Below are 25,035 nucleotides of genomic sequence, written 5' to 3'. Positions count from 1 at the left end.
AACCCAACTTAGTAGCATATGTCCTGTTCTTATGCATATGCACCATCTGTATACTTTCTGAGGCTATGTCGTAGTCAGACTAGCTGATGACAGTTCACGCCTATTTTCATTCAACAGGAGGGAAACAGTAGGGAGGGGCAGGTGGGCTCCAGGAAGTCAATAAGGTGTGCAGGAGCCTTAATCCCAAGGATCTTGGGCTCCTTTCTGCTCTTGAAGGCCCACATGTGGCTGCTTGTGGCCTTAATACAGGCTGACTCCAACCTAGAAAGAATCATAGCAACAGCCAGTGCCACGACCTACCTGTTGTGAGGGAGTGCCAAGAAGACGCTGTGGCCTGCTGACACAACCTGTGGTAACCCAAGCCCTGAATTATAAATAGTGTATTCATTTGCCAAGCCATGTGCTAAAAACGAGGCTGTATTTTCCTATAATAAGCAATGTTATGTGTGTTTGTTAGGTTCTCAGCTGAGCCCTCAAAACCCATTTAACCCGTACAGCAATGATGAGGGTATTTGGAACCCAGCTATCCTGTGTGATGCTATTTCCATGGAAGAGGTATTCCCAATTCCAGGTAAAAGATCGGAAACAAATATGACCCCCAGTTATTCTGCCTTCACCCCAGGCTTCTGCCATACTTAGCTACTACTCTCAATTCCCTTGAGCCATCTCTTGCCTCCAAGCCTTTGCCTGTGCTCCACTCTGTGTCTGAAATGCTCTCCACTCCTTGCCCCGCCGATCCCTCCTGTGGGCGCCCAGAGCATACACTTCCTCTGGCTGTCGAGTACTTACCACTCCGCGTTGCAATTGCTTGCTTATTAATCCATCTCCCACACTGTATTGTGACCTTCCTAAGGGCTCAGAGACTGTTAAATTGTTCTCTGTATTCTCATTGCATACTCGGTTCCTGGAACACACTAGACATTCAATAAGTGGTCACTGGGATGAATGACTGAACGAGTAAGCGAACCTTCTCTGACTGCAAGCCCAGCAGCAAGACCAGGGATCTCTCCCACTTCTCCACCATGTTCTGAGAACAGAGACCGGGTCCAGTTGTGTGCCCCAAGAATTGGGGTTGAGTGAAGGAAGAAGAAAGAAGGAGAGAGGCCAGGAGAAAGGATGTCCTGAGGGTGGTGTCAGCATTCGATGAATTTGGCTTTGGAATGGGCTCGGCAGCAGCAGAAGAGTGAACTCCTGTCTTAGCAAGTCAGACACCTTTGAGATGGCCTGTCCTAGGAAGAGGGTGTTGTAAAGCTGAGTGGGACTAGCCTGCCTGCAGTTTCAGGAGCTGATCCTAATTAAACTGTAAACTTCTAAAGCAGAACGTATGTCCACACACAACCTTTTACACAAATGTTTACTGAAGCTTTATTTATAATAGCCGAAACCGGGAAACAACCTAAATGTCCATCAGTTGACGAATAGATAAACAAAATGTGCTATCTCCATACAATGGTACATTGTCTGGCCATAAAAAAGAAGGAAATACTGATACATGCTGCAACATGGCTGAACTTTGAAAATGGTTGTACTAAGTGAAAAGAGCCAGACACATAAGACCACATAGTGTATGATTCTATTCATGTGACAGTCCAGACCAGGGAAATCTATAGAGACAAGAAAGCATATTTATTAGTGATTGCTTAGGACTGTGGGGGGGGATGGGAAGGTAGGGAGTGACATCTAAAGGGCATGGGGCTTCTTTCTGAAGTGATGAAATGATCTAAAATTGGCGTGGTAATAGTTGCCCACATCTGTGAATACACTAAAAGTCATGGAGCTGTATACTTTAAGTGGGTGAATTGTATGGTATATGAATTATACCCCAATGAAGCTGTTTTTTTAAAAAAAAAATCCACAAAACTACCAAAGCTGGGCTTTGAGAACTGTGAACCACCTAAAATGGCATGTCTTGTGCATTTCTGGGGTCACTGGATTCTTTACAGCCCCTCTCCCCCTTCCACCACCAAAGGTAATCTTCACAGCTCTGTGGAGCTGAAGCCCCTTCAAAGGCTCAGTGCAATGCTTGACTGCATGGAAAAAATGTGATAAATATTAATGTAATCAGATATATAGATGCACAGCCTTATTATTTCAATAAAAAATTATTAGCGATCACTTTTAAATTAGTAATTAACCAAGGAACAGTATGAGATACTGTTCCCTGCCTCCACTGGTATAAAAAAGGGAATGATTGGGCCGGCCCAGTGGCGCACTGCTATAGTGCGCCGCTTGAGAGTGCAGCGGCGCTCCCGCCGAGGGTTCAGATCCCACATACAGACCGGTTCCCGCTCACTGGCTGAGCGAGGGGCGGGCGCAGCACCGAGGGTTGCGATCCCGTTGCCGGTCCCGGTCCGGTACGGGCGTGACACTGAGGGTTGCGGTCCGTTGCCGGACACGAAAAAAGGAAAAAAAAAAAAGGGAATGATTGTGAATTCCATTCTGGTATATGAGATTTTTTTAGTCTAAAATATTATTTGTAATATGAGGACTTAATCATTTTTATATACCCATTTTTATATAGCTACTTGCTGATCATTTTCATGTTATTAATACCTTTTAAAAATAAGTTTAATGACTTGGCAGGAAATCAAGTTATGTGTATATATGTAAAGTCTGTCAAGTTTCTCAACCTTTAACTGAAAACTTTATCATCAGAAAAAGAACAGGGTGTGGTCATCCCCCAAATCAAATAAATGTACCATATAATTTTTTCTTTGAATGGTTAAAGCCACAAAAAGTAGAGAAATGTTATTTGCTTTATTTGACTTTGTGGAACTGTATTTTCTAGATCCTGTCCTGGGTACATACCAAGAGGGAAAAAGGTAGTAGAGCCTTGTGGAACTGGATTGTTTTTGCATGTTTTAAAATTACATTTGTGTTTCAAGCTACTTGAAACATCTAAGGAAATAAATCTTTTATTTTTCTAACTCATGGAAGTAAATGGGTGCTCTCACGCTCACCCAAAGCACTCTTCTAAAACTGGACTTTCCATATTGAGGAATCCTATATCTAGTTTTCTTTCTAGAATCTATTCTCACTGCGTTGCCTTTTGCACATCAGCACACCCTCTTTCTGAAGTGTTATATTCCTAGTACCTGTCCTGGCGGCGTTCCGCCTCCAGGGCTTAAGCCTGCAGTCACATTCTGGAGATGGGGCTCGGCGGCCCAGCAGCAGAGCATGGAAACAGCTGACTGCTGACTCAGAGGGAGAGCCAGCCACCCACGAATCTCATTGCAGCTCGCTGCTGCATCCCTATCCCATAATCCCTTGCTTGGTTTGCTGCAGTCTTTTCAACAGACGCTGAGTGAGAAAAAGATGCCCTGTAAGAAAAAGATGGATTGGTTTGCATGCCGAAGGGGGTCTTCCACTTGTTAATGACCCAGAAACATTCCTGCCGGCTTTCCTGAGCCTCCTCTCATTTCCTCCATTTTTCTCTTCCTCTGTTCTGTTCATGAACTGGTACATCACTACTTAGAGCAGAAGATATGCTGGGCTTCTGATGATGGCTGCACTGCATGGTAGGGAATTTTAACCAGTCTCTTTGCATGGTGCTTCCAAAGTTGAGATGTTAGCAGAAATATGCATTGTTCTTTTGGATTGCTGCGGAGCTACAGCGACAGACTTGGGAGGATTTAATTCTTTGCCTCGTTGATTAGTCTGTTTGTCTGCAGAAATGGGTAGGTCTTAAATGTTCAGATTGCTTAGTGTTATGCCAGGTGGATAACTGATTTCTCCTTCTCTTTCTTTTCTGGCTTTTTCTTCTTTCTTATGGTGATGCTGCATGCTCTGTAACTATAAAATAGAGGGAGACCTACTCTTTGCTTAAACAAAGGCATCAAATTAACAAGTATGGGGAGAAAGTCATGCAAGATTTTATCAAATTCTAGTGTGATCTGACTAGATTTTTATTTTTACTAGTGTTTATTTTAATGTGTGTCTTGGCTTGTTTTAAATAGAAAAAAAATTTTTTCCTGCATCGCGCTTTTGAGTATGAAGATGGGGACGAAATATTTAATTTGCAGGATTCCTTCCTTGCTACCCCAGGGTGGAAGAGAACACGGAATGCAACCCTTCCCCCACCCTGTCCTGGAAGAGAACCCTGGGTAGAGTTCCATGGCCCCAGTTACCATTGGAAACCCATTCATTCATAATGCATGACTCGACCCTCTGAATTCTGAATGCCATTGAGGTCCAGCAAACAAATGTGTTTTTTTCCTGACAGTTTTCTCCTGCCTTTGAAGTAGAATCAAATCTGGGTGGAGCCCAATGGTAGCATTACACAGAAAAAAAAAAAAAAATCCTTGGCTTGGACATTAGGGTTGCTTCCTAAAACAGTGGATATTATTTTTGTGTTAGATAGCATTTTCTACAAGTATGCCCCACCCTGTCTTTATTCCTTCTTTTGGGGGAATAGTAGAGCAAGTAGGAAGGCTATTTATTTTAAACTAGAATGTTAATAAATGGATTTCTGAACCAAAAAGTAAAGTTTTATTTTTGTCTTAAGAAAAGATGGTTTCAATGTCATAGCTTTCAGGAACAGATCTAGATTCAGCATGAGACATGTAAAAAATTATCAGTTCATTTCTTTGGCTTAGGTCATATTATAGCAGTTTTATTCCTCATGAAAAAATGTTGACGGTTAAAAAAAAAATACCTACAATATGTAAGGAGAGCGGTTTGTTCACATAAATGCAGATTCTTAAATTCATTTCTGAAGTATTAGGATTCAGTTCTGCCTAGCATGAATCTATTTTCCGGTGCCTTTCATTATTTCTGGGCAGATGCTTTAGCAGCCCTGTTCCTAACCCACTGAAATGTTAAATAATGCACGCCCCTCCCAAGCGAGCACACAATAAGTTTCATGTGTGCTGTGGTATGAGAAAGCAGCTCTCGGTTGCAGAGACATTAGCAGTGGCCTTTCCTAAACCTTTATTTCTTTCCAGTTTTCTCCTAGGAAGACACAAGTGATTTGCATTGGAAAGGTTAAAACACAGCCAAATGGAAAAATGTTTTCTGAAAGATGTGCTGTTTCAAGATACATGAATGCAGCATATGTAACCCACTCGTTTTTTAAAAAGGAGAATAAAATCTATACACATTTTCCACTATAGTTAATATTATAATTCTAAGATAACTTAATTTTTTAAATTTGTAAGATAACAAAAGCTTAGTGAATTTTATTGCTTGTGAAATAAAGTAAAAATACTCATTCTTTGTCTTACTAAAAAATTATAATGTCCTTTATTTGGATATCCTTAGGCGTTAATTTCTCCAAACTTATGACTCTCTTTATCTTTATTAAATAGAAAACTCCAAATATGTAGCAATTTTTAAGACTCTCTCATGTCTCTTTTCATTATCTCTCTGATAAAACTAAGATTATAACCAAATATTTGTATCTATTAAATGTATAGACGAAAAATACTTTCAAACTTCAAAAAATTTGCTGCCCAATTATTTACTATCATAGTTTTTCTTCCAAAAAAAGTGACTGACTTACTTCTAATTGTGGCAAAACAATAATTTGCACACATCTGTAATTGCTTTTTGATTTTTAATCTCTGATGCCATCTGTGTCTTTTCATTGCTTACATAAAGGTTTTAGTGTCAGAGTAGAATTTGCTATATAATTGCATTGGCGATTAGGGTTCTCTGGGTATTTTTATTGTGCAGGTTGTCTGAATTTAATGGATCAGGTTTCCTCCTAGAATTTGGATCTTTAAATTAGACTAGAAAATGAGAAAGAAATGAGCCAGTATTCAAATAGCATCATTGAAGGGAACATATATTGCTGCTTTTTGTATGCTAATCTTTCTATTTCTTTCTACTTTAGCCTCTTGTGCCTTCAACAGCCTCCATTCCTACATAAAGTGCTTTCTATTATTTTTCTTGAACACTTGTTAAGTAAGCAGTTATTTTTAATCAACAACAGAATTAAATAATGCACTTCCTATATATAGGGTCAAAAAGGGGTGTACTGTTATATAGACCTGTGTCTTTTGAAGTTCTGATTTGAAATATATTTTTCTTCCCCTTTCTTGCTGGCCTCTCCCAACCCCCAGAGTCAATACGCAGCACTTAGTGTCCTGGCTGCCCTCTGCCTTTTTCGTGGTCCCAGAATATTCAGCCTCTTTTTGTAGTCCCCAAGGAAAGCAAGGGAGGAGACTTGGCGAAGTGATGGATGTGTGCAGAGGAGACCCCACTCATCTTGACTGTCCCAGGGCGCTGTAAGATGAATGTCAATTAGCCTGAGCAATTAACACTCCATCACGCAGATCCAGCCTTCCAGAACTTAGAAAACCCAAAGCAAATCTTGAGAACTGACTGTAAAAGGTGAGAACTTTATAAGTAGGCGATGACAAATGGACATCTAGCTATATTAAAGAAAGAGGTAGGGGAAGTAGGCATACATATTATACACACAAATTGGAGGCTTAGCTTAAAAATCAGCTTCCACGTGGTAAAAACCAACACATCTAGGGAGGCTGTCATACATCTGACCCTGAAAATAAGGAGAACCTTGGACAGCTTGGGCACATCCTTGCCTGGAAACAAAAATTAAAGTGGATGACTCCTGGATGCCCCCTCCCCCCACCCCTGTCCCCCAACACACACAAATACACACTGTCAGGAAAGATAATGCAGCTTTCCTTCTAATTTACAAAATGGTCCATCTGGGATAGAGGATTGATTTAACTGGAAATGGGTCACCCTCTTTTAATTTCACTGAAAATTGTCCTCTTTTCTTCTAGTGGAGTTCTCAGTAACAATGCAAATTCAATTGCAGGTGAATGGTAATAGGCTCATAATTTTAAAAACTTAAAAATACCCTGTATCTTTAATCATGTTTTAACTTTTGCCTGAGCTCTAGGTGCCATCCGTCCTGGCAGGTTATCGTGAGTTATAAATAATCCTAATGGCTCAAGATGTCCTTTCTATAAATGTATCAGATTTTTAACTGCTCAGGAAGCTGATTTTTGCATGTCCACGCTATTGTCATTGGCCCAAGAACAATAAAAAATGTAAGCACATTAATAAATCCAACTAAAGTGGCAACAGAGAGAAGTAGTGACCCAGGAATGACATAAAATTAAACTATCGAAATGGAATTGGGTAATTTTAGGACAATGCATAATCAAATATGCTGCCTTTTTGCCCACAAGTCACATGTTAAAATTTTGTTTTTCAGAGGACTCTCGGCCCCTGTTTCCCAACCATGGTCCCTAGACTAAGCACAAGTTTTTGGCAACTATTTCCCCTTCTCAAGATGAGTGGTTTCTCTTTGGCTTTTCTCTTCTGTCCTCCCTTTCTCACTCTGGTGCCAGCAATAAAGAGTTTGGATAGTTTTCTGATCTAAATGGTATAATTTGGGATGGGAAATATGGCTTCAGTCTTAGAACTGTGGGCCCAGGCCTTTTTCTCTCATTTCATCTCCTCCTATCAGGATGTTTTCTATTTGATGGTAATTTCCACCAAATTGCAGGAGATTTGAGAAAGTGAGCCAGGAAAAACACCAGAGATGAATGTGAGGAAAGAAATGCTGGGGCAGGATTTTTCTATGCCCAGGATTTTGTGATGTGATTGTTGTTTTGTTTTTTCCCCCCAGAACAAGCTGTGATTAGTTGGCAATCCCCAATTAATAAGGAATGTATGTGCCCACTTTCTTAGATCTCTAATTGCCATGCATATGTGTCCTCCAAAGTTCTCAATTGCTTTTCCTGCATTTATGAACATTTTAAAATATGTTGCCGATATTTACCTCCGGATGATGGCTTATGTTGCTAAGCATTAGACTATTACATGGAAGGCAGGTAAGGTCTGATGTCAAGTGAAAACATTCACATGACTGACAACAACCATGCACTTTATTGTGGAATGCAGCAAGGGCCACTCTTTCCTGCTACTTTGACTAAGCCCATTTCTGTGCTGTACTTCACTAGTTCAATTCATTCAAAAAATAATGAGTGTCTACTATGTGCCAGGCACAGTTCTAGGTGCTAGGACTACTGCAGTGAGCAATCAGACAAAAATCCCTGTCCTCATGAACTGTACATTCTAAGGGTGGGGGGGCAATATGCAAAATAAATTAATTACATACTATATGAAGGTGTCTTAATTCAGGCTGCTGTAACAGAAATATCACAGATCAGGTGGCTTAAACAAAAGAAATTTATTATCTCATAGTTCTGGAGGCTGGGAAGTTGGAGATCAGGGTGCTAGCATAGTGGGGTTCTGGAGAAGTCCCTCTTCCAGGTTTACAGACCGATGGCCAGTCTTCTCATGGTATCCTCACATGACAGAGAGCAGAGAGAGTAAGACAGCAATCTCTCTGTGGTCTCTCCTTATAAAGGGCACTAATCCTATTATAAGGGCCCCACTTTCATAACCTAATTACCTCCCAAAGCCCTCTTCCAGGTTTACAGACCGATGGCCGGTCTTCTCATGGTATCCTCACATGACAGAGAGCAGAGAGAGTAAGACAGCAATCTCTCTGTGGTCTCTTCTTATAAAGGGCACTAATCCTATTATAAGGGCCCCACTTTCATAACCTAATTACCTCCCAAAGACTCCACCTCCTAATACCATCACATTGGGGGTTAGGGCTTCAACATGTGAATTTGCGGGGACACAAAAATGAATCCATAACAGGTGGCAACCAGTGCTACGGAGAAAAACAGCAAGGACAGGAGATAGCAAGTGGTAGGGAATGGGTGTAAGATGCCATTTTAAAGAGAATGATTGGATTGAGTAGGTGACAGTGGGAGTAAGTGCCTTTAGGGACACAAAAATGAATCCATAACAGGTGGCAACCAGTGCTATGGAGAAAAACAGCAAGGACAGGAGATAGCAAGTGGTAGGAAATGGGTGTTAAGATGCCATTTTAAAGAGAATGATTGGATTGAGTAGGTGACAGTGGGAGTAAGTGCCTTTGTAAGGAGTATTGCTGTTTGTTTTCCTCCAGCAGGGAAGCTCTGCTAGTCTCCCTACATAAATGCTTTCATGGCTGGTTAATATCAATGTCAAACTAATGTTGACTCGTTTTAAAATGTCTCTTCCTGCCTTCACTTCTCTATCATTTCCTTTATATTTACCTTTTCTCACTGTTTTTGTGTTAGTTCTTAAATCCAAAAGCATTCGGGCTTCTTCTGAGACAAAGTCCACCCCATGTGTGTTTTCACGTGTGCCCCTCCAGAAATTAGTTTTGCTATTCTCCAGCAGAAGAGTAGTTCTGTATTCTGATCTCCTTTATTACTGTGCCCTGATTTCCACTGGTTATGTGGGTAAGAAGGGTCTCTGTCACTTTAGAAACTGTGACGAGGAAAGGAGACCAGCCAAGAATCTGGATAAGTGTTTATTGCTTTTTTAACCAAAGAGACCAGGAACTGGTAGTGCCCGTACACTTTGATTAAAGGCAGTTGTGTGTTTTTTGTGTGTATATTCTTCAGGGCATATTCAGACCGATGGCAGGCTTCCACAGTGCTTATTAGCACATTCTGGGCCTCTGTTCTTCTGAGTGCAGTGTTGCTTTAGGAGTAGTCAAATTGTCTCTCTACTGTGGATATCCAGTTACATTCAGGAGAGGATCCCTATCCTGGCAAAGTGTGGGGGCTTTTAGGGGATGGAAACCTTTTGTATTCATTCTGGGAGTTCTAAAAATCCAGATGCCTTCAACAGGTCACTTGTGACAGATCTACGATATTGTCATGATTTTAAATTAGTGTTAATGAGTGAACTTAATTTACCATGTAAATTAACAATACTAACAAAGATTTGCTCTTACCCGCTACAATAATCATCATAAAAAATTTTTAAATGTGTTTATGTTCATCTTTAGAGCCTGAAAATATTGGCTGAAGAAATTTCATTTATTCAGTATGTATCATTTGATTAAAACAAATGTTTTTTCCTTGTCCAAAATCCAGAATTCTAAGGTTAAAAAAATAGTAAAACCCGATAAGATGTTTTCTCTGCTTTTTTTTGATACCCACCCTGACTCTGATTATTTCAAAGGGTACTTTGAAAAATTTAAAAACTATTCAAAATAAAATTATTATTTTTGTTGTTGTTGTTGGCTGGTGAAGCGATCGAACCCTAGACCTTATGTTTTCAGCACCATGCTCTAACCTACTGAGTTAACCGTCCAGCTAATAAAATTATTTTTAATTGATTTTAATTGAAAAGTGTAATATCATTTTTAAAAAACATATGGAACACTCCATGAATGTGCATGCCATCCTTGCTCAGGCCATGCCAGTGTTCTCTGTGTCATTCAAATTTTAGTGCTGCTGAAGTGAGCACCCTATCATTTTTATAAGTCACACACACATACACACACACACCACAGTGAAGTGTTAAACTTCTTTAAGGTTATGTATCCTCGACTCATCAGATAAGGCAGAAAACTTGAAATCTGAGCCTTCTTTCACTGATTTTACTGGATGACCTTGGGCTAGTCATCTAAACCCTCGGCTTTGGTTTCCTTATCTTTAAGACAGACAGATCCATTCCTTCCCTATTCTGATGTCATAGGGATGTGGTTTAAAAGCAGACAGAGTGCCAACATTTTAAGCTCCTGAGCGATGAGCTACATATAATCCAATCAATGAATATAATTCTCTACTGTAGGTTTTAGTGTTTTGCAGCTGGCTGGTCTGGCAAGCGATCCACACCCGTGACCTTGGTGTTATAAGGCTGTGCTCTAACTAACTGAGTTCTTTAAGGACACACTCTGTGGGAAGTCTAGCAGGTAATGCTGGCTAATTAGATACATCACTTCCACACGGTTTAACTATACAGTGAGTTCTGACTGAATGGGACACTCTGGTATAATAGGTACTTCACAAGGTTTTATCTATTTATTAATCATACTCTTTAACAAACTTATCTAGGAGGTATAGAGTTGGACAATGGGTGTGTCATATTTGATCTATATTCAAATATGTGTAAACAGCAAAATTTTCTTAATAAAAGTTGAGGACTGGCCAGTTAGCTCAGTTGGTTACAGCACAGGGTTATAACATGTAGTTCAAGGGTTCAGATCTCCATACCAGCCAGCCGCTTTAAAAAAAAAAAAGAATAAAAAAAAGTTGATATAGTTTTCAAAAAATGTGGTGACTTGGTAAGGAGTTAGAACTATTAATTATATTTGGAAAAGAGTGCTTCCTTTATAAAGTGTGGAATTATTAATCTCCATACCAGCCAGCCGCTTTAAAAAAAAAAAAAGAATAAAAAAAAGTTGATATAGTTTTCAAAAAATGTGGTGACTTGGTAGGGAGTTAGAACTATTAATTATATTTGGAAAAGAGTGCTTCCTTTATAAAGTGTGGAATTATTAATTCTGTAAACATGGAATATTTCCCAGCTTTCAATACAGGTACCAGGTCAAGTTAAAGTGTTCTATATAAGCCAAGCTTCCATAGTACAACCTTCTTAAAACAAGGTCAAGGGAGATGTGGAGGTTTATCGAGTACAAAGACCATGGGTTTTAGAGACGTACGCACCTGAGTTTGCATTCTGGCAAACTTCTTGACTGAGCCTCTTTTTTTTCAATCCACAGAATAATAATATTACTTCCTGCCTAAAGTCATATTGAAGACTACTTTTTCCTTTCCTTTCTCTTTTTTCTTTTAGTAAAGAGAATTTCCATGGGGAATTGGAGGACTGTGAACATCTTACCAAATATTTGGAAAATTAGGAAGTGAATGTTAGCTCAGCCTTGCTTTACCCCTTTGGGATAGAAGCCAGAAATCCTTTAAGGTGGTCAATGGAGTTGTGTTTTATGTTGTAACTTTTTTCTCCCTAAGCTCTCATGGGTCTATACTCTCTTCTCTGTTGCCTTCTTCTAATTCTCCTTTTGTGACATGATGCCTAACATTTTTAAACCTTTTCTGAATTAATTCACTTCACTATGTCCTTCAAAGGCCCACACATGAATACCGATAGTCATTTCTGTAAAATTATTTAGAGGGACTACCTCTAGTCTTTGTTCTTGATCCTTTGCAGATACATTTTAGTTTCAAATCTACAAAACTTTTAGTTCTGGAAAAAACACTCTGAAACACATACAAAGTTCTTAATTAAAAATTCTAATTTATCACTATCCTGCATATTAATAATATATAGGGGAGGAAAAACTTTTCTTCTACCCTGTTATGTTATGTGCTTGAGTACTGTGAATTAAACTAATAAAAGACAGATGAAAAGAAGGAAAAGGCATACAAATTTTACTAATGTTAATATTTTAAATTTTACATGAACAGGGGCTTCATAGAAAAGAAGTGAAAACCCAAAGAGGTGGTTGGACTTGGTGGCTTCTGTACCATTTCAACAAAGGGCTATAAATTGTGGAGAACTGACTAGACAAAGGAAAGAGGGATTTGGACTCCTTAGGGGCAATAAATTGTGGGAAGGTGATTAGGAAATGTATGGTAGATAAAGTTTGTTTAGTAAGGTTTGTTATGCAAACCCACCTCAGTGCAAGCCTCCAGGCATTAAGAATTTTCTCTTCCTGGTATGGAAGAGAGGGGGACCTTGACAAGTGGAAGTTTCCTTTGTGAAAAGGAAATTTATGCCCTGCTTGTAGGTGGATGGGGAGGGCAGAGAGCTCCTCTGTGTCTTCTATTTCTCAGTGGCCTTAACCTCAAAATAATCCTTGTGCCAAAGTGGCATATTTTAGGTGGCATATTCTGATTGCTTTAAGTACAATGGTTTGAGAAAATATATTCAATTTTAATAAGAATATACAAAGTAAATATGTATTTAAATATACTCATGGCTGAGGCAAGAACACAAGTAGCTATATTAAGTATTTAACCCTTCAGTCACCACTGCTTTGAAACCCAGCAAGCACACCTCTTTGTACAATATGCCCTCTTCTAATTTGTTTTCTTTGCATGGTGAACATGTGATTATTTTATTGATTTACAAAGCAAACAACAGAAAGCTCACTACTCCTTCTATAGCAATGACAGTTGGCTATGGTCATTTTGAGGTCACTAACATTGACTTCTGTGCTGGTTACATTTACCATCTGATTTAACATACATTTGCTAACTGACCATTCTTTGAGTTGATTTACTTTGGAAGGTCTCAGTTGCAAAAGAATAACTATATCCTTGGTGATGGTAATGGATGGAGGGAGAAGGTACATTTATTACTGGTAGTTGTGGTTTTTTGTTTGTTTTGGATTGTTGTGAGGGTGTGTGTGTGTGTGTGTATGGGTTTTCTGTTGGTTTTAGTAGTAATATATATGGCATCAGTACTTTTTATTTATTTTATACTTTGGCTTAAATGTTTTGTAATTCATATTCCAAAATAATTTATTAAATGGAGTGTGATTTTTTTCCCTCACTTAGTGAGTACAGTTGAAACATAAATATTAGCTACTTGTCCATGTGTCCCTGGACACACATGGCAAGATCATCACTTGATTTGCAGCAGTCGGCCTAGCCAGGCACTCTATACAACACTGAGAGCCGTTCACTCTGAGCTTGGCAGAGCTGCCCTATTCCCCCAGGTTTAGTGCCCCATCATCTGTGTTTGGGATCCTATTTCTTGACTCTGATCAGTGAGAAGCAACATTTCTGGGCTGCCCTGGGGCTGCCCCTTCCCTTTCTGTTGGGTATAACTCAACCCACCCCTGTTCCCATCCAATAGCAAGTGACAGAGATTTTCAAGATCCTACCGTGGAAAGTCCTATGGAATGCTATGTGTTAAAATTGTTCTAACATTGTGCACATTGAAATTATTTCCTTTTTAAGGTGCTGGCAGGTTTTCTTAAAATGGGAACATTTTGCTTATGTAGAGACAAAACTTTACAGCTTGTGTTACTGTCAGGAGTGTGAACTATAGGACCTGGCCACTCAGTGGACATCTTCTAAGTCACCCTCTCACCCACATCTTTCAAAACACCAGCGAGGCTTGGAAGAAGAGCAAAACCAGACAAAGTCACTGGCCTCAGGGAGCTTACAACCTTGTGGAGGAGCCAGTCATTAACCCTAATCTCTCTCTCTCACCCACATCTTTCAAAACACCAGCGAAGCTTGGAAGAAGAGCAAAACCAGACACAGTCACTGGCCTCAGGGAGCTTACAACCTTGTGGAGGAGCCAGTCATTAACCCTAATCTCTCAGATTAATGTGAAACTAAACAGTGACAAGTGCTACACAACAGAAGTACACAGGAAACCATTTAATAGGGACTTTGCTATATCAGGGAATGCTTCCCTGCAGAACTGAAGATTAAGCAGAAACTCCAAGGATGGGTAAAAATTAACTAAGCAAAGGGGAGTGAGAGGAAGAAAGAATTTCAGGTATATGCAAAGGTGCAGTAGTGAGAGGGACCACGACACTTTGGAAGAGTTTAAATAAGTCAGTGGTGGCTGGTATGCAATAAAGAAGGGAAGAGACAGAAAATATGTAGGTGCTAGATCATATAGTGGAGTAATCCATGTTAACCATATTTGGATCCTTGTCTTCGATGTAAGAGCACTGGAAACTATGGAAGGGTTTTAATCTCAAATGGGAGGGGAGGGAGATTTAAATGGTTAGTTTTGAGTCTTGAGAAGGTCACTCTGGTTGCATTATGAAGAGGGTATAAAGGTGAACGATAATAGACCAGGTATAAGGCTATTGCAGAAGTCTAAGAAAGGGTGGTGTAATGGGGATGAAGACAACTGGAGAGGTTGGAAAGATATTTAGGAATTGACAGGCTTTGGTGTTGGGTTGGGTATGGGAAATGAAGGACAGTAGGGAATTACTGTTTTAAGAATAACTTCTAGTTTCTGGTTTGCTGAGATGAATGGATGGAGGTACCATTCATCAAGATAGGAAGAGGTAAGAAAAAATAAAAATAACAACAACAAAACAAACAAGAAACAGGAAGAGGACACAGTTTGGGGGAAGATCATGAATTTAGTTTTGGATGTGTTGAGTTTTAGGACCTGTGAGATCTCTAAGAGGCGATGTCAATAAGGCAGTTGGTATATAGTTATGGGCCTCAGAAGAGACATCTGTGGGAAGAAATGTAAATGTGGGAGCATTATGCTTACAGCTGTGCACGTGGATATAATATCCCAGGGAGAGGAGAGGTCTCTTTTAAGAGGTTTGGTTAACTCCAAACTGCATTGACTCAGAAAAGACAGAGCGGACAGGAGAACCAGATTTCATAAAGATGAGAAAGATAAAATTTCCAAAAATGGGTGGGCAACCGTCAAGCTTGATGAATGCCTCTGAGAAGTCTAGAAGGATAGGATTGAAAAACATCAATTGGGTTTAGATGCCATTAGTGACCTTAGCAAAAGCTGTGTGATTTCTGGTGTTGATTCAGCACTAGCTACCTCTGTGACATGGAAAAGATCAGTTAACCTTCTTGATGTCAGTTTCTTCCTCTGCATAATAAGGGGAACGGGGCTAACTCAGTGGCTTTGAATTGTTTGATAAGCAACTGGAAAACATGGTATAGTTTAGTTACTTAGAGCGTAGATCATGGTCCAAACCCGCCTGGGTTTGAATTCCTTTTCTGCCTTTGACCAGCTAAGTACCTTGGGCAAGTAATTGAGCCTCTCTCTGCCTGTGTTTCCTCATATGTCTGAAGCGTTCATAACAGTACCTACTTCATAGGCTCACTGGAAGAACTTTGAATTTAGTGAGCCGTATATGTGTTAGTCATTAGTAGTGACACGTTTCCTTAATGAAATGAATTAAGCTGACACCTGTTGAGGAGAGGCAAGAAGAAACAAACTCTGACACTGGTGTGTCTCATCCCTTCTTCAACCAAACATTTCCACTTTGATGTATTTTTAATCTCTGATTATGATTTTATACATAAAAGGAGTTTCAATGCTAACAAAAACATTTGGCGTGTTTCTTCCAATTGTAAAAGTCCACAGACTCATGAGACCAATGCTAGATATTGTAGACAAATGCTGTCAAAGTTTAGTGTGCATACAAATCACATGGGGATCTGAGTCAGTCGGCTGGGATGGGCCCTAAGATTCTGCATTTCTGTGAAGCTCCCCAGTGAGGCTGATGCTGCTGGTCCAGTACACGGGCCACAGTTTGAGTGCCAAGGATCTAGAAAAAGCTACAGAAGTCAGTGAGACTTTTTTTTTTCTTTGGACATAATCATTTGACTGATCAGTTTGACAGGGTGAATGTGAGTACAGGTTACCTCTTGGTTTCTGTAATATTATTTTCCTAGAAAAGACTATGAAGAGTTTCTGCAAAGCAGCCCATGTAGTCACTGAGTAAGAACCTGTAGATACCTCTGAGAAGTGGGTGGTGGTTCTGTCCCCTGTGCTGCACTGTGCTCACTGCCCTCCCACCTCTGCTTCTGCAACAGGTGCCTGCAGAACTACATTCCTGCCCACAGTTTAACCCTCTCCTGCCCAGTGTGCCGCCAGACCTCCATCCTGCCCGAGAAAGGGGTGGCCGCGCTCCAGAACAACTTCTTCATCACAAACCTGATGGACGTGTTGCAGCGAACTCCAGGCAGCAACGTTGAGGAGTCTTCCATCCTGGAGACAGTCACTGCTGTGGCTGCAGGAAAGCCTCTCTCTTGCCCAAACCATGATGGGAATGTAAGTGAAGCCAATTGTAGACACTGCCTGGGAGCACGGCCTTGGGTTGGCATTGGCACATCAGAGATTATACATTGAAACAGAACTCCACCTGGAAAATGAGTAATTAAAAAAGATTTTTACCAGCCATCAGACTATTTTGCCTGATCACTTTCTCTGAGCAACATTATTTAAATAAAATTAATCTTTATTGTGTCTGCTTAGCACATATGGTTGGTATCCACAGGAGAGCAAACCAGTAGCTATTTGCAAGCTGGACATACTTTGACCCACATAAATATCTGTGTAATAAATTATAGATAAAGAGTTAATAATGGACAAGTTCTGCAAATTGGTAATGATTATTAAAGTGTTAATTAATTAGAGGTCTTTATTTTTTTGTGTGAGAGAAATTTTTCTCATGCTCCATTAGACCCTACTTCTTGATAATGAATAGAATTTGAAGATTTGTCCCTGATAATATATTATATATAGATCATGAATTCCAGGATAGCCAGTTAGCACAGTTGGTTAGAGTGCAGCCTTGTAACACCAAGGTCAAGGGTTTGGACCCCTGGTACTGGCCAGATACCAAAAAAAAAAAAAAAAAGAAGAAAATAGATTATGAATTCCAAACATATTTCCTGCTACTAGCAAGCACAACTGTTATAAACTCAAGAGGACCTGTGTGTGCCATCAAATAACTGATTCACAATAGCTGTGTAACCCGAAGAGGCAGCACTGGGTAATGGCTTAGAGCACTGGCTTTGGAGTTAGACCGCCGGATTCAAATTCTGCTCATAAACTTGTTTCTTGTGTCAACTTTGGGACATTTATTAAACACTCTGTGTCTCACTTCCTCATCAGTAAAAAGGAATAATAGAAGCTAATAATAGTATTTACCATATAAAATTATTGGGAGAATTAAATATTTAAGTCATATAATGTGTATAGTAGGCTTTTGATAAATGCTGTTAAAATTATTTCTAATTAATGACTTTATTCACCTTTTTCTTTATATATTTGCCACTTCAAAAGTATTTGAAACTGTAATAAAAGGCCCATGTATAATAAAACCACTAAGGCAAGCAAGCAATTTTTATTAGCCATACTACTGTTTGTTTTCCTCATCTCACAGCATTCTGTGTGCCTGCTCTGCTGTAGCCTCTCTCACCAGCCTCCTAGAACTTGCCAAGTGGTTTCCTGCCTCAGGGCCTGGCTGTTCTCTGTTCCTCCTGCCTGGGATGCTCTTTGCTCCGACTTTATGTGGCTAGCTCATCCTCATCCCTGAAGTCTCAGTGCAAGTGTCTTCCACACAGAGCAGTCTTCCAGAATCACACTATCTAAGGCAGGCCACCTCTTACACCCAGTTACCCTCCCCCACATCCCTTCCTTTGTTTGCACATGGCACTCATCACAACCTGCCTACCGTCATCTGTGCATTTGTTTACTTATTGGCCTTCTGGCTTTCCCTCTAGAATATGAACTCCAGCAGGGCAAGAACCTTGTCCATTGTTCCCCTAGCACTGAGTACAGTATCTTATACATAGAAATCAATCAGTACGTATTTGGCAGACACCATACTTGGCTCCTTAAACACCACTCTGCAGAGTAGGTATTAGTTATCTTCATTTTATAGATGAAGAAACTGAGACTTGAGCAGTTTAAGTCACAAAGCTACTTTTCACATCATAAAACTAGACCTGGAGGAAATAGCATCCTGAGCTTTCTGGTAGCCAAAACAAGGGAGAGAGAGAGACACCATGGTTACATATCTATCATTATTTAATTGAAACACCAGGCTATTAATAATTATGAAGTTTTCCATGAATTGTACTCCAAGGGAGAGATACCATGTAAATTTTGTAAAAATAACTTTAAAGGATGCCTTCAAAAGTAATCTGAACATTCTTCTCAGGACCACTTCTCATACTTGCTCTTAGTGAATGCCGAGGCTGTCTCTACCTGGAGCTTGTATTCTAAATACTAATTCTGGGAAGGCATTTCTATCAGGTGCAAGAATCCCTGACATGTAGTGCAGGCATGGGGCTCTCAGGAGACCTGACTTGATAGATGAGTAAAGTTTTAGAAACATTAGGAGACCTACTGTAGTCCCTGGTCTAAATTTGGAATGTGAAGGGGCTATCATGTAGAATGAGAAATCATGACTATTGGAAAGATTACATAAAAAAGATTACATCAGAAATTTTATGTCAATTTGGCAATATATAATGAATGCTTTACACAACTTCTCAATTTTTAATCTAGTAATTCCATTAAAAGAAATATTTCTAAGGAAATAGCTAGAGACGAGGATAAAGATTTGATAGAAGAATGTTAATTATTACAATTTTTATATTATACTAAAAATTGAGAGCAATCTAAATGTTCAGTATCAGGGACATGGTTAAATTATGGCAAATCCATGTAACTGATTGTTGGGTAGCCAGTAAAACTGATGTCTTGAAAACAAATGACATCTATGCCAATATATGTGAATATGTTTATATAGAGAGTTTTGTCTGTTTTTTTATTAGGTGAACCACAGTATATACAGTATAGAAAGGAGAAGGGTATTTTGTACAGAAGGGACAAAGTTGCAGAGAGAATAGAGAGAGCAAAGAGACTGTCCTTCTGTGTGTCAGCCCAGAGTTCCCAGGAGCCAGGAAGTAGTGAGTGATGAGCTAAAGAGGTAAAAGGGTTCAGGTCCTAGAGGGCACTGGGTGCCATTTTGGGGAACTTGAGTCTGTTCTAAGTCATGGGGAGTTATTAGAGGATGTTAAGGGTTGGAATGCCCAGGTAAGATTTGCATTTAACTCATGTTAAAGTAGCTGGAGATGTGAGGGAGGGTAGACTGAAAGGAGATGAAGCCTGAGGCAGGGAACCACTTGGGAGCCTGCTAGAATAATCCACAGGGGCCCTGACTCAGACCAGATGAGTGAAACTGGGGAAGAGGACCATGTAAGAGTTGGTTGGCTGGGTAGACTGGGGGCAGAAGCATGTGGGATGATTCCCAAGTGTCTAGCTTGGGTGCCTGAGGAAGCAGTGGTGCCACCAACTGAGATAGAGGTTGGCTCTTTAAAATTACTATGAACTTTTATAAAATAGCACTATCCATGTGAGAGAAACTTTGGAAAGACGACAATATTGTCATGGCCTGTAGGATAAATAGAAAAGAATTCCTAAAGATGTATTTCCTAAGCACACTTCAGCAATAAAGACCCTTGGATGTCATAGGCTGTTAAGTAGAAACACTGTGAGAGCTACTAATTCCAGCAAAGTTAAAGAATAGTTTAGGTTAAAACTTCCCCCTCTCTTTCTACCAAGCACATTTCATCAAATCTCTCCAAAGAGTTTGAACCTTCTTGAGGTGAATAAAGCTATTTAAAGTGTGTTTTGAGCACTTTCTTTATGCTGGTTCATTATGATTCTTTGGAATCATAAAATTCATAAACCAGCAAAAGACTGGAAAGCAATGTGTGTCTTGAATCATTCTATTGTTTGATCATAGATTGTAGGAGTTCACTGTTGCTGCTTTGAAACAGGGTCTTCATTGCATATTCAAGCCAAATGCATGCAATATTCCAGATAAATTGCTGCAATTAATTGCCACAGGCAAATCTTTAAAAACAATCCAAGTGTCTGAAGGTTAATAAAATTGGGGCAATTAACAATAAAAGCAGGATGCTGCCTTCATAACTGCCTGGTGCTGATTAGCACATGTGGTTTAAAGCCTGTCATCTGCTTTAAGTACAGTGACACTATCTGTCTTCTAATTAAATTGCCATGGCAGCATTCTCCAAATACAAAAGAAAAAGAGGAATAATGGTCACTATCTAAGAGGGTCTTTGCACTTAAAGCAGACATTTGAGCTCATGCTTCATGGTCCCAGGAACACAAATGATCATTAAAATCTGTTATTGCTCACTTAGGCACCTTACAAGAGGTGCAAAGGAGAGGTCCTTGTTAAGTATGCCCTGCCCATTAACAAGTCCCCACTTGGGCCGGCCCAGTGGCGCATTCGGTAGAGTGTGGCGCTTGGGAGCGCAGCTGCGCTCCCGCCGAGGGTTCGGATCCCATATAGAGACTGGTCCGCTCACTGGTTGAGCGCAGTGCGGGCGCGACACCGAGGGTTGCGATCCCGTTGCTGGTCGCGGTACGGGCATGACACCGAGGGTTGTGATCCCATTACTGGTCACGAAAAAAGACAAAAAGAAAAAAAAAAAAAAACAAGTCCCCACTTCCCCCACCAGGATCAACGGTTGGCACCTCCACAGAAGCCTCAGAATTGGCTACAAGGCTCTGGCCATCTTTCTTGCGTTAGGAGCGCATATGATCCTGCCAGTCTCCTATTCTGACAAACGTAAACAGTGACTACCTGCCAACAACAGTCAGCTCCTCCTGGCCTCTGGCCTGCCCACCCACCCCTGGGAGCACCGGCATCATCTCACTGGAGATAGATGAGAAGGATAAGCTCAGCTCAGTTGCACACCTCACACAATTAGCCATCAGCTTGAGCCAAAGCTGTCCGAACCCAAGCACAAGCATTTGAGAATGATTTGCTGTTGATACTTCAAAATGATTTCAGGACCTTTGCTTCTCAAGACACTCTTAGGATATTAAACGAGGGATAATGACCCAGGTCTATTGCTGTCTCATCAAAGCTGCAGTCCATTTTTTAAAATTGAAGATAAATTCACACAACATACAATTCAATATTTTAACCATTTAAAAGTGTGCAACTCAGTGGTTTTTAGTATATTTACAAAACTGAACAAATATCACCACTATCTAATTCCAGAACATTTTTGTCACCTCAAGAAGAAATCCTGTATGCATTGAACACCCACTCCCCCATTCGCTCTTTCCCCTTACCCCTGGCAACCACCGGTCTACGTTATGTCTCTGTGGATTTGCCTATTATGAATATTTGATACAAAGGAATTATACAATATGTGGCCTTTTGAGTCTGACTTCTATCACTTAACATATGTTTACAAGGTTCATCTGTATTGTAACATCCATCAGTACTTCTTTCCTTTTTATGACTAAATAATATTCCATTGTAAACAGATGTACCACAATTTGTTTATCCATTCATCAGTTGATGGGCATTTGGGTTGTTTCCATTTTGGGGCTGTTAGGAATAATGCTGCTTTGAATATTTGTGTACAAGTTTTTGTGTGGACAAATTATCTTCAATTCTTTTGAGTTATATACATAGGACTGGAATTGCTAAGTCATATGGTAATTCTATATTTAACTTTTTAAGGAACTGCTGTTTTCACGGTGCTGCACCACTTTACATTTCCACCAGTAGAGTACAAGGGTTCTGATTTCTCCACATCCTTGTTGAGACTTGCTATTATCTGACTTTTTGATTCTAGCCATCCTAGTGGGTATGAAGTGGTACCTCATTGTGGTTTTGATTTGCATTTCCCTAATGATAAATGATGTTAAGCATATTTTCATGTGCTAATCACCATTTTTATATCTTCTTTGGAAAAACATCTGTTGAAGTCCTTTGCACATTCTTAATTGGTTTGTTTATCTTTTATTGATGAATTGTACGAATTCTTTATACGTTCCAAGTAGTACATGCTTTCCTCCCACTTTCTTAGTATTGTCCTTTGATGCACAAAAGTTTTTAATTCGATGAAGTCCAGTTTGTCTGTTTATCCTTTTGTTGCTTGTGCTTTTGGTGTCATATTTAAGAATCCATTGTCAATTCCAAAGTCATGAAGACTTACCCCTATGTTTTCTTCTAGGTGTTTTATAGTTTTAGGTCTTTGATCTATCTTGAGTTAATTTTTTGTATATGGTATGAGATTAGGGTTCAACTTTATTTTTTAACATGTGGATATCCAGTTGTCTCAGCATCATTTGTTGAAAAGACTATTTTTCTCCATTGAGTGGTCTTGGCACCCCTATCAAGAATCAATTGACCAGAGATGTATGGGTTTACTTCTACACTCTCAATACTATTCCATTGGTCTATATGGCTATCCTTATGCCTGTACCACATTGTTTTGATTACTGTAGCTTTGTAGTAAGTTTTGAAATTAGGATGGGTGAGTACTCCAATTTTGTTGTTCTTCAAGATTGCTTCAGCTATTCAGGGTCCCATGCAATTCCATATGAATTTTAGGCACAGCTTGTTCACTTCTGCAAAAAAAGAAGTTGAAATTTTGATAGGTATTTTATTGAATATGTAGTAGATTAATTTGTCATTTTAACAGTATAAGTGCAGGATATCTTTTTATTTCCATTATTTAGGTATTCTTTAATTTCTTTCAACAGTATTTGGTACTTTTGAGTGTTCAAGTCTTGCACCTCCTTGGATAAATTTATTCCTAAGTATTTTTTATTCTTTTTGATGTTATTTTAAATGGAGTTGTTTTCTTAATTTCGTTTTTGGATTGTTCATTGCTAGGCATAGAACTACAGCTGATTTTTGCTTGTTGATATTGTATCCTTCAGTTTGCTGAATTCATTTATTGGCTCTAATAGTTTGTGTGTGTGTGTGTGTGTGCACATGTGCACATTCAAGCATGTGTGTAATTTAGGATTTTCTGTATATGATCATGTCATCTCTTTTTTTTTTTTTTTTTTTTTTTTTGTCTTTTTTCGTGACCGGCAACGGATCGCAACCCTTGGTGTTGCACCCGCACCTCGCTCAGCCAGTGAGCGGCTGGTCTGTATGTGGGATCCGAACCCTTGGTGGGAGCGCCTCCGTGCTCCCAAGCGGTGCACTGTAGCAGTGCGCCACCGGGCCGGCCCATGTCATCTCTAAATAGAGAAATTCTTAATTCTTCCTTTCCAATTTGGGTGCATTTTATTTTTCTCACTTAAATGCCCTTGCTATAATTAATAGAAGTAGTGAGAGTGGATATCTTAGTCTTGTTCCTGATCTTAGGGAGGTACCATTAAGTATGATGTTAGCTATGGGTTTTTTGTAGATGTCCTTTAACAAGTTGAGGAAGTTCACTCCTATTTCTAATTTGATGAGTGTTTTTGTCATGAAAGGGTGTTGGATTTTGTCAAATGCTTTTTCTTCATTCATTGAGATGATAATGTGGTTTTCCTCCATGTGGTATAGTACACATCGTGATTTTCACATGTGAACCACTCTTGCATTCCTGGGATATATCCCATTTGGTCATGGCAAATAATCCTTTTAATATGCATCTGGATCCAGTTTGCTAGTATTTTGTTAAGGATTTTTGCATCTATATAAGAGATATTGGTCTGTAATTTTCTTTTCTTGTGATGTCAGTGGATTTGGTGTCAGGGAAATACTGGCCTAATAGAATGAGTTAGGAAGTGCTCCCTCCTCTTCAATTTTTTAGAGAGTTTGAGAAGAATTGGTGTTAATTATTTTTTGAATGTTTGGTTGAATTCACCAGTGAAACTATCTGGTCCCGAGCTTCTTTTTGTTAGAAGTTTTTTTTTTTTTTTGTCTTTTGTCTTTTTCCGTGTCCGGCAACGGATCGCAACCCTCAGTGTTGCCCCCGAACCGGACCGGGGACCGGCAACGGGATCGCAACCCTCGGTGTCGCTACCGCGCCTCGCTCAGCCAGTGAGCGGGAACCGGTCTGTATGTGGGATCCGAACCCTAGGGCGGGAGCGCCGCCGCGCTTCCCAAGCGGTGCACTATCCAGTGCGCCACCGGGCCGGCCCCTTTGTTAGAAGTTTTTTGATTATTGATTTCATCTCTACTTGTTATAGGTCTATTTAGATTTTCTATTTCTTCTTTGAATCAGTTTTGGTAGATTTTGTATTTCTAGAAATTTGTCCATTTTTCATCGAGGTTATTCCATTTGTTGGCATACAACTATCTATAGTATTCTGTTATAATCCTTTTTATTTCTATGATGTCGGTAGTAATTTCCCCACTTTTCTTCTAGATTTTAGTAATTTGAGTCTTCTTTTTTCTTGGCCTGTCCAGCTGAAAGTTTGTCAATTTTGTCTATATAATGTCCTTTTTGTCAGTTATATAATGTCCTTCTTTTTCCCCTATAACCCCTTTTTTTTTTTTTTTTCTTGTCCTTTTTTTTGAGACCGGCCACACCGTGCTCAGCCAGTGAGCGCTGTGAACGCACCGGTCATCCCTATATAGGATCCAAACCCATGGCGGGAGCGCCGCACTCTCCCAAGTGCACCACGGGCTCGGCCCTAACACTTTTATCTTAAACTCTGTTTTGTCTGATATTAGAATAGCCACTGCAGCTCTCTCTGTTGGTTACTGTGTGCATAGAATATCTTTTTTTTTTTTTTTTTCCTATGAGAGCTGGTTATTTTTTTATTTTTATTTTATTTTGTCAATATACAATGTGGTTGATTATTGTGGCCCATTACCAAAACCTTCCTCCCTCCTTCCTCTCCCCCCTCCCACCCAACAATGTCCTTTCCATTTGCTTGTTGTAACAACTTCAAAGGATTGTAGTTGTTATATCTTCTCTCCCCCCCCCCCCCCCC

At 39.8% G+C, this 25,035-nt stretch overlaps 1 protein-coding gene across 2 annotated transcripts in view; it reads left to right on the top strand.

Annotated features, from left to right (window-relative positions):
• Window positions 1–3,279: 3,279 nt before the first annotated feature.
• TRIM2 (tripartite motif containing 2) overlaps window positions 3,280–25,035 on the top strand; it is a 52,806-nt gene continuing 31,050 nt past the window's right edge. Inside the window, exons 1-2 of one of the 2 annotated variants that reach the window (XM_008565824.1) lie at window positions 3,280–3,518; window positions 16,341–16,578. In XM_008565824.1, the coding sequence (XP_008564046.1) occupies window positions 16,465–16,578 (114 nt within the window). In that variant the 5' untranslated portion in view covers window positions 3,280–3,518; window positions 16,341–16,464. Of the gene's footprint in view, window positions 3,519–15,478; window positions 16,579–25,035 lie in introns of those variants that run through there. The other variant, XM_008565823.1, reaches the window with a different exon arrangement.

The sequence above is a fragment of the Galeopterus variegatus genome, unplaced genomic scaffold (assembly GCF_000696425.1).
Source record: "Galeopterus variegatus unplaced genomic scaffold, G_variegatus-3.0.2 Scaffold207, whole genome shotgun sequence".
Lineage (NCBI taxonomy): Eukaryota > Metazoa > Chordata > Mammalia > Dermoptera > Cynocephalidae > Galeopterus > Galeopterus variegatus.
The sequence above is the reverse complement of the archived record's forward strand: the minus strand, read 5'-3'. Positions and strand labels throughout refer to the sequence as shown.